Source organism: Gymnodraco acuticeps, unplaced genomic scaffold (genome assembly GCF_902827175.1).
Source record: "Gymnodraco acuticeps unplaced genomic scaffold, fGymAcu1.1, whole genome shotgun sequence".
Taxonomy (NCBI): domain Eukaryota; kingdom Metazoa; phylum Chordata; class Actinopteri; order Perciformes; family Bathydraconidae; genus Gymnodraco; species Gymnodraco acuticeps.
Window position 1 is genome coordinate 20,208 of NW_022990803.1, and position 10,888 is coordinate 31,095.

General features: G+C 44.5%; 1 protein-coding gene across 1 annotated transcript; it reads right to left on the minus strand.

Annotated features, from left to right (window-relative positions):
* Positions 1 to 533: 533 nt before the first annotated feature.
* LOC117557111 (solute carrier family 22 member 6-A-like) lies at positions 534 to 9,440 on the minus strand (the record flags this gene model as incomplete). Its single annotated transcript, XM_034232795.1, has 10 exons — positions 534 to 789; positions 1,020 to 1,147; positions 1,287 to 1,365; positions 4,571 to 4,679; positions 4,768 to 4,927; positions 5,800 to 5,854; positions 6,819 to 6,934; positions 7,591 to 7,714; positions 8,517 to 8,685; positions 9,286 to 9,440. Coding segments are annotated over 10 exons (1,123 nt in total), but the record flags the coding sequence as incomplete, so codon positions are not given.
* Between the last annotated feature and the right edge of the window lie 1,448 nt (positions 9,441 to 10,888).

Below are 10,888 nucleotides of genomic sequence, written 5' to 3' on the forward strand. Positions count from 1 at the left end.
GGGGTTCAGGGTCCGTGTGATTGGTTAGAGCGTTGGGGGGGGGGGTCAGGATCCGTGTGATTGGTCAGAGCGTTGGGGGGGGTTAGGATCCGTGTTATTAGTCAGAGCGTTGGGGGGGGGTCAGGATCTGTGTGATTGGTCAGAGCGCTGGGGGGGTCAGGGTCCGTGTGATTGGTCAGAGCGTTGGGGGTCGGGTCAGGGTCCGTGTGATTGGTCAGAGCGTTGGGGGATTCAGGGTCTGTGTGATTGGTCAGAGCGTTGGGGGGGGGGGGGTCAGGATCCGTGTGATTGGTCAGAGCGCTGGGGGGGTTCAAGGTCCATGTGATTGGTCAGAGCGTTGGGGGGTTCAGGGTCTGTGTGATTGGTCAGAGTATTGGGGGGGTCAGGGTCTGTGTGATTGGTCAGAGCGTGGGGGGGGGTCAGGGTCTGTGTGATTGGTCAGAGCGTGGGGGGGGTCAGGATCCGTGTGATTGGTCAGAGCATTGGGGGGGGGGTCAGGGTCCATGTGATTGGTCAGATAATTGGGGGGGTCAGGGTCTGTGTGATTGGTCAGAGCGTGGGGGGGGTCAGGGTCTGTGTGATTGGTCAGAGCGTGGGGGGGGTCAGGATCCGTGTGATTGGTCAGAGCATTGGGGGGGGGTCAGGGTCCATGTGATTGGTCAGATAATTGGGGGGGTCAGGGTCCATGTGATTGGTCAGAGAGCGTTGAGGTCACTCCCCTCTGCCTCCTCCAGTTCTTTTAAAGCCACGCCTGCTTCTGGTTAAAGAGGGGCGAGGTTTGTTTCCGACCTGAACAAAAACATTTATATTAGCAAGGATGCTTACACAGCTAACATGGATATATATACGCTTTCAGAGCTAATGAGGCTAACTCTGTTAACAAAGCTAACACCGATGACCCTGTCCCAGCTAATAAAGCTAACAAAGGTTATACTTACAATGCTGGCACTGCTAACGCTAGCACAGCTGATTCAGCTATATTACAGAGCGAATAATTAAGCCGCTAGCCGTTAGCTTACCCGTTCTCCTCCACATCCTCGATGGTGTCGGGCAGCGGCTTGTTGAGCGTCTCCGGCAGGAAGCAGGCGAAGACGCTGGCTAACACTGCCGCCCCCCCGTAAACAACACTGGGCAGAGCAGGGAGTACCTGGGAAATGTAACCCATCAGAAGGGTTAGCATGAATTACGTAGGAAGGGGGAGATGTATCTGATTCCTGGACCTACTTATAAATATGGGACAAAAAACAACAACAACAACAAATATGATAACATGTTCGACGAAAGACCTCATCAAGGATCAGGACCGCGGGCGCCGCCATGCTGCCGACCCTCGCCATGGTGGAAACAAAGCCCAATCCTGTCTGCCTGCACACACACACACACACACACACACACACACACACACACACACACACACACACACACACACACACACACACACACACACACACACACACACAAAAACAGAGATGATGCCCGGCTGTGTAATGTATGTATACTGTATGTATTTCAACCCAGTCTCACGGCATTTCGTGTTCACCAACACGATTTTAAATCTATTGATTCCTGTTCCCCAACACGATTTGCCCCTTTTTTTCGTGTTGCACAGCACGATTTTAAAAGCAATGTATTTCTACTGCCTGCAGCACGTCTTTTTCTCCGGTCGGGTCGAGGAAGACCGGAAGCTGTGTGGTTCATAAAAACATGTTCTTACTCAATATCAAGCCACAGTTATTGCTTTTATTTGAAATCGTATAATTTCGGACTTTTTCTGCCGTCTGTGAGGAAAATAAATGGCTCAGAGCCTCAGGATACGGAAATCTGTATTTTTAAATATTTTTTTCCTTCTAATTTGATATTCTTTTCAAAATAACACACTGTTATTTACTCACCAATAACACACAATTATCCTTGCTTTTATTTATTGGTTTAATTCCATAATCTCGGGCTGTTTTGGCGTCCGTCACGAACTGAATTTCAAAATAAAAATAACCGCATCATTGCCATTGTCAACATTTCTGAGTTTAGGATGGCCGAAGACACTACACTACCCATAATCCCCAGCTATCGTTTAGGACTACAGTCCCCGTAAGGTTACGCAGAGCGTCAAACAGCTGTGTGAAATGGAACGAAACCACGCCAGACTATCCAAAACTGGAATTGAACGCCTCCCAGAACTACACATGCTGGCTATTGTGTTTTGCAAAATGTTCCATGGGACGTCTCTACTGAACGTTTTCGTGTTTCCCACAATTAGAAGTTGCCAGTATTAAACACATTGGTGTTATCAAATGTAAAACATATAATTAATAAATGGGTGAAAATCGCTTGTGTCCATAATGCGCAGCATTAATACCCACATGACAGCTCATTGTTACTTTGTAATTCTACTACACTACAATTCAGAGGTTAACCTGGTATTTTTACTCCATTGCATTTATTTGAGTTACTTTGCAGATTCTGATAAATTATGTGAAATATAAACAACCCTTAAATCAGACTTTAGTTACACCTGAGTAAAATTCAGGGAAGGTGATTGTCAAGTGCCAACAATCAGGAGAGATATTTGATAGTTGGTGCTTGAGAAGACTAAACATGTATCTGCAATTGACATGAATGGAAACGAGTAATAAAGTATATTCATTACTCGTTATTCTCTACTAATAGTTCATTAAAGACTGTATATTATGGCTATTTTGCACATCCCTTTCAAGATTTTCAAAGGTGTATTGACATATCATATACACAACTACGGTGTAGTTATGCAATGAATGAAACACTTGGGTCACATATTCCTCAACAGTGCATTACAAGACATCTATCAATATGTGTGTACCTCCACCATTAAACTGTCATATTCTGCACATTTCTTATTCTATCTACATACATAAGAGTATAATTCATATGTATAATATCAGTTAAAATAAGTGCTTCAGCATAGTTAACATTGCAGGAAAGCAATATATTAGACGTAAAGTACTTTGTCAGGCTTAATATTTATCTGTAGATAGATACCCCCAACGTTTTTTTCTTATTTAAAAGAAGACCTTAATCTGTTATTTAATGTTTAAATAAAGGTTAATTCGTTTTTCTGTTTTGCACCTCCTCATATTAATATCTTTGTACATTCTGCACTAAACTGTTTTATTGTAGAGATCACTTTATAGTATCTTCTTGATTTTTTATATTCTATATTTATACTTTCCCCCTATGAAAGTATGTACTCTAAATATTTTTTTAATCAAATAAAACACAATAATTCAATTCATTTTCATTTCAAACCTTTATTTAACCAGATTGGTCCCATTGAGATCATAGATCTCTTTTTCAAGGGAGACCTGCAGTAATAATAACGTGCTTTAACCACTAGGAGGTGCACACAAGGTACACACAGCCATAATAACTTTGTATTATTAGTGTAGGACACTTTTGTTTTCGTACAACATCTGAAAATGTGTAGTTTTATGCATGCTTTCACATAATGTTACAGCATATTGCTATACTATTTCAGACTCAGTATTTACATTCTTACATTCAAAGAAAATCAGTAATATCTTTAAAAACTACAGTCCTTTTATATCAGCTGTGCACCGTTATGGTTTAATTATAACCTATCTGTGAATTAGATCAAATGTAAAAGTCAGCCGAATTAGTGTTGATACTGCAAGGAGACGTATTGTGTGAAGAGAAATTGAAGATGTTGTTTAATTGTTGAATATATTTATGATCCACGTCAAGTATTCAGTTTCGGCGGCATTTTCTCAGTTTTTTCAAAGGTCTTCTCATCAGGGCTCTATAAATAAAGAACTACGGCAGATCTGTAATATACAATGCAGCCGAACCGTGTATTACAATGCCGTTATGTGAAGACTTTCAAAGAGAAAAGCAAGAGCACTCGGAATAAAGTATTATTTTATTATTTTAAAAATGTTTCCCGGATTTCATATCATATAAACACCAAATCCCAGCATGCATTGCGGCTAAAACATCCAATAAACGAGCTTAAAACCATAGCTGAGGATCTTGGGTAATCGCTCGAAATGCCTACGTCTGTTTCCGGTTATTTTTATTTTGAAATTCAGTTCGTGACGGACGCCAAAACAGCCCGAGATTATGGAATTAAACCAATAAATAAAAGCAAGGATAATTGTGTGTTATTGGTGAGTAAATAACAGTGTGTTATTTTGAAAATAATAACAAATTAGAAGGAAAAAAAGATTTAAAAAATACAGATTTCAGTATCCTGAGGCTCTGACCCATTTATTTTCCTCACAGACGGCAACAAAAGTCCGAAATTATATGATTTCAAATAAAAGCAATAACTGTGGCTTGATATTGAGTAAGAACATGTTTTTATGAACCACACAGCTTCCGGTCTTCCTCGACCCGACCGGAGAAAAATACGTGCTGCAGGCAGTAGAAATACATTGCTTTTAAAATCGTGCTGTGCAACACGAAAAAAAGAGGCAAATCGTGTTGGGGAACACGAATCAATAGATTAAAAATCATGTTGGTGAACACGAAATGCCGTGAGACTGGGTTGTGTATTTATATATGTACAGGGGCTCACCTGAGCACGGTGGGGTACAGCTCACCTGTGTATAGGTACACGGTGGTGAAGGAGGCCGAGGTGAAGCATTTACCCAGACAGGCCAGTATGGTGCGAACCGTCTGCATGTCTGTGGGGGGAGTACACCTGTATCTCACACCTCAGTACACTCTGTGTGTTAGTGTGTGTGTGTGTGTGTGTGTGTGTGTGTGTGTTACCTGCAGGGACCAGGATGTTGGCAAAGATGAAGAGGGCGGAGACGAACAGGCAGGTGGCCTGAGAGACACGTCTCCCCAGGTAACTGAGCATGCCCAGAGCCCCCAGCTTGGCGGGAAAATCCATGGCCCCGAAGATCAGCTGGATCTGGTAGATACTCACCTGGACAGGTGAGACAGGTGGGATGGAGACAGGTTGGACAGGTGGGACGGAGACAGGTGGTACAGAGACAGATGAGACAGGAACATGTGAGACAGGAACAGGTGAGACAGGAGGACAGTTGAGACAGGAACAGGTGAGACAGGAGGACAGGTGAGACAGGAACAGGTGAGACAGGAGGCCAGGTGAGACAGGAACAGGTGGTATAGAGATAGGTGGTACAGAGAGAGATGAGACACGAGGACAGGTGAGACAGGAACAGGTGAGACAGGAACAGGTGAGACAGGATGACAGGTGAGACAGGAATATGTGAGACAGGAACAGGTGAGACAGGAGGACAGGTGAGACAGGAGGACAGGTGAGACAGGAACAGGTGAGACAGGATGACAGGTGAGACAGGAACAGGTGAGACAGGAGGACAGGTGAGACAGGAACAGGTGAGACAGGAACAGGTGAGACAGGAGGACAGGTGAGACAGGAACAGGTGAGACAGGAACAGGTGAGACAGGAACATGTGAGACAGGAACAGGTGAGACAGGAACAGGTGAGACAGGAACAGGTGAGACAGGAACAGGTGAGACAGGAGGACAGGTGAGACAGGAGGACAGGTGAGACAGGAACAGGTGAGACAGGAACAGGTGAGACAGGAGGACAGGTGAGACAGGAACAGGTGAGACAGGAACATGTGAGACAGGAACAGGTGAGACAGGAACAGGTGAGACAGGAACAGGTGAGACAGGAGGAGGTATGTTTGTTCTTTCTGATGTAATTTGATCGTAATTCTCTGTTAGTGAAAACATTCAGAGAGCAACAGGAAGTGTTAGCTTAGCTGCTGTTAGCTTACATGTAGCATCAGTGCTAATCATGTGACTCACCCCAAACTTCTGCAGGTCCATCGCCAGACCATAATACGCAAAGCTGGTGGCAAACCTGCAGGATGACATCGCTGTCAGACGGGCATAACTTTATGTACATAAATATATAATTATATAAATATATCATGTGAAATATATCATGTAGAAATATAATCTATGTAAACACACTGCTGCTATCTGACATGTGTATCTGTGTTTTCAGTTTGAGAAAGCTTCATATTGACTCTACTCTGTCAGCTGAGAGCAGAACAATAACGTTTATTACAGATGTGTGTGTGTTAATAAAGGTGTGTGTGTGTTAATGAAGGTGTGTGTGTGTTAATAAAGGTGTGTGTGTGTTAATGAAGGTGTGTGTGTGTTAATGAAGGTGTGTGTGTGTTAATGAAGGTGTGTGTGTTAATAAAGGTGTGTGTGTGTTAATGAAGGTGTTAATAAAGGTGTGTGTGTTAATGAAGGTGTGTGTGTGTTAATGAAGGTGTGTGTGTGTTAATGAAGGTGTGTGTGTGTTAATGAAGGTGTGTGTGTGTTAATGAAGTTGTGTGTGTTATAAAGGTGTGTGTGTGTTAATGAAGGTGTGTGTGTGTGTGTGTTAATGAAGGTGTGTGTGTTAATAAAGGTGTGTGTGTTAATGAAAGGTGTGTGTGTGTTAATAAAGGTGTGTGTGTTAATGAAGGTGTGTGTGTGTTAATGAAGGTGTGTGTGTGTTAATAAAGGTGTGTGTGTTAATGAAGGTGTGTGTGTGTGTTAATAAAGGTGTGTGTGTTAATGAAGGTGTGTGTGTGTTAATGAAGGGTGTGTGTGTGTTAATAAAGGTGTGTGTGTTAATGAAGGTGTGTGTGTGTTAATGAAGGTGTGTGTGTTAATAAAGGTGTGTGTGTTAATGAAGGTGTGTGTGTGTTAATGAAGGTGTGTGTGTGTTAATAAAGGTGTGTGTGTTAATGAAGGTGTGTGTGTTAATAAAGGTGTGTGTGTGTTAATGAAGGTCTGTTTATGTTAATAAAGGTTTATTGAACTCCCACCAGACCACCATCAGGCAGATGGAGATGCGTCGAATTTGTCTCGTCCTCAGAAGGTCGTACGCTGTGAAGGTCGATCGGCTCGAGTCCATCTCCTTCTTCATATGGGAGTGCAGCACCTGCGGGTCACATGTTGCCGAGCTCAGCGTCTCATTGGGCATCACAGGTCACAGGGTGCCGAGCTCAGCTTATCATTGGACATCACAGGTCACACGGTGCCGAGCTCAGCTTATCATTGGACATCACAGGTCACACAGTGCCGAGCTCAGCTTATCATTGGACATCACAGGTCACACGGTGCCGAGCTCAGCTTATCATTGGACATCACAGGTCACACGGTGCCGAGCTCAGCTTCTCATTGGACATCACAGGTCACAGGGTGCCGAGCTCAGCTTATCATTGGACATCACAGGTCACATGTTGCCGAGCTCAGCTTCTCATTGGACATCACAGGTCACAGGGTGCCGAGCTCAGCTTCTCATTGGACATCAAAGGTCACATGGTGCCAAGCTCAGCTTATCATTGGACATCACAGGTCACAGGGTGCCGAGCTCAGCTTCTCATTGGACATCAAAGGTCACACAGTGCCGAGCTCAGCTTCTCATTGGACATCACAGGTCACACAGTGCCGAGCTCAGCTTCTCATTAGACATCACAGGTCACACGGTGCCGAGCTCAGCTTCTCATTGGACATCACAGGTCACACAGTGCCGAGATCAGCTTCTCATTGGACAGCAGACATCTCTAAATGTATGACGGACAGTTGACAGCTTACCTCCAGCGTTAACGTGTTCTCGATGTCTTTCTTCCCGTTGACTCGAGCGACTCGGTGCAGAGACTTCAGAGCGTCTTCAGAACGACGATTCAGAACCAACCAGCGGGCCGACTCCGAGAACCACCTGACCAATCAGAGAGCAGAGCCACCTGAGCATTCAGAGAGCAGAACCTCCTGATCAATCAGAGAGCAGAATCACCTGACCAATCAGAGAGCAGAACCTCCAGAGCAATCAGAGAGCAGAACCACCTGACCAATCAGAGAGCAGAACCACTTTGAAAGGCACTGACCAGGAGTAGGAGAAGAACAGGAACTGGGGCAGAGGCTTTTATTTTGAAAGGTACTGACCAGGTGTAGGAGAAGAACAGGAACTGGGGCAGAGGCTTTTATTTTGAAAGGTACTGACCAGGAGTAGGAGAAGAACAGGAACTGGGGCAGAGGCTTTTATTTTGAAAGGTACTGACCAGGAGTAGGAGAAGAACAGGAACTGGGGCAGAGGCTTTTATTTTGAAAGGTACTGACCAGGTGTAGGAGAAGAACAGGAACTGGGGCAGAGGCTTTTATTTTGAAAGGTACTGACCAGGTGTAGGAGAAGAACAGGAACTGGGGCAGAGGCTTTTATTTTGAAAGGTACTGACCAGGAGTAGGAGAAGAACAGGAACTGGGGCAGAGGCTTTATTTTGAAAGGTACTGACCAGGTGTAGGAGAAGAACAGGAACTGGGGCAGAGGCTTTTATTTTGAAAGGTACTGACCAGGTGTAGGAGAAGAACAGGAACTGGGGCAGAGGCTTTTATTTTGAAAGGTACTGACCAGGAGTAGGAGAAGAACATGAACTGGGGCAGAGATTTTATTTTGAAAGGTACTGACCAGGAGTAGGTGAAGAACAGGAACTGGGGCAGAGGCTTTTATTTTGAAAGGTACTGACCAGGTGTAGGAGAAGAACAGGAACTGGGGCAGACACACCACCAGCTGAAGTTTCCTCCAGTCTCTCAGCCAATAGGCAAGCCCCGCCAGGATCATCTGACCAAACGTGAAGAAGAAGGAAGTGAGAGTTCCAACCAGAGTCCTCTGTTTGGTGGGGATCCACTCCACCTCTGCAGACAGACAGGTAGTTAGAGAGACAGGTAGTTAGAGACAGACAGGTGGTTAGAGACAGACAGGTGGCTAGAGAGACAGGTAGTTAGAGACAGACAGGTGGTTAGAGACATGTAGCAGGTAGACAGGTACTCAGAGAGACTCAGTTCAGAATGCCTCCAGAGACAGACAGACAGACAGACAGACAGACAGACAGACAGACAGACAGACAGACAGACAGACAGACAGACAGACAGACATACAGACAGACAGACAGACAGACAGACAGACAGACAGACAGACAGACAGACAGACAGACAGACAGACAGACAGACAGACAGACAGACAGACAGACAGACAGACAGACAGACAGACAGACAGACAGACAGACATACAGACAGACAGACAGACAGACAGACAGACAGACAGACAGACAGACAGACAGACAGACAGACAGACAGATAGACAGACAGACAGACAGACAGACAGGTAGACAGATAGACAGACAGACAGACATACAGACAGACAGACAGACAGACAGACAGACAGACATACAGACAGACAGACAGACAGACATACAGACAGACAGACAGACAGACAGACAGATAGATAGACAGTACTCAGAGAGAATCCGTTCAGAATGACTCCAGAGACAGCCATGCCGCTCAGGAACCTGAAGGCGCAGTAGGTGGAGTACGAAGGAAGGAAAGCCGAGCTGCACCCCAGGACCCCCAGCTGCAGGTAGGACCAGATCAGCACAGACCGCCTCCCATACCTGAGGACACATTTTGATTGGCTGCTGCTCACAGCTCGTGTGTGTGTGTTATATATACAGTGTTTCCCCTAGGATGGAATCATAGCAGCGGTGCTAAGGCACGTGGGCCCAGCATAATGTGAGCGCGGAGTGCATGGCATTTTTTTTTTTGTGCACGTGCGAAGTGCACCCCGCCGATTTGTTTCTGCCAGCACAAGAAAGGCTCTTGAGGCCTAGTAGTACAAGGGCCGGTTCTAGCCAATTTGCTGCCTGAGGCGATATTTTATATATAAAGAATAAATTAAAGATCTCCACAAAAGACAAATACACTACAAAAACAGAAACCTATTGACATAGGTAATATACGTAAAAATGGCTTCAAATGTATTCAGTATTGTATTCAGATGTTTGAATTGGGGGGTGGACATCACATCCTCTAGGGGGATCCGGGGGTGTGCCCCCCCGGGAAGATTTTAAAGTAAAATGCTTCAATCTGGTGCACTTTGAGCACACAATTACTAGAGACCTGACCTAGGGGGTACAACTCTAAAACACCCATATGAAAAAGATCGGTTTACATTTTAATAATCAAATAAGTATGTGAACATAACCAATAACCTACCATAGCCAATAACAAATACATGTAACTTGTTTTATTTTTGTTTTTCATTCATATCTTATTTTACCTTAACATTTATTTATGCATATTTTTGTATCTCTCCAACTTTAAACGATATGTTTGGTTTACTGTCCTATAGTATACATTGGAATGATTTCAAACCTGTTTTTATTTATCCTAATAATTATAAAGGAGTGCCTTGGAAATATGTGTTTACATAAATTGTGGTCAAAACGTTTGAGACCCTCTGAGATGACTTAGACTAAAATTAACTATCTAAACACTCAGAGAGTCCTATACCTCACTGAGCCTCTCAGTCTGACAGGAGAGCTCTCCTCCACCCTGGTTGTAGAAACATCTACTTCTTATATCCGTTAGCGCAGCTAGCACCAGATTCTAATAACAAAAGCGTCGGTACTGGTGCGCCCTCTCTCTCTCCCTCGCTCGCTCTCTCGCTCGCACTTTGGCTGTGAGCTGCGGGTGCCAGATAAGCCAACATCCCCCACTTTCATCACTTACAGCGCCCATCGTACAGGGCAAATGAAAAGTGTAACCGAGGTGAAAAGGGTGTTACATTTACTTAATTATGAATGTTGTTACATCAAGGCCGAAAATTAGGATGAGCGATAAAGGTCAAAAATGTTTTTCCCCCTCTCAGAGCTACCAGCGCAGCACCCCCCAGATCGGGTGCCCTAGGGCCTAGGCGACCGCCTATGCCAAAAATCGGCCCTGCCTAGTACATACAGTGGCAATCTCTCAAGATTTAGCAAAAATACACCTTTATTGAACATACAGTAACACAAATACTACAAATCCACATAACAAACAATAAAAAATGAAAAAGGGTCGC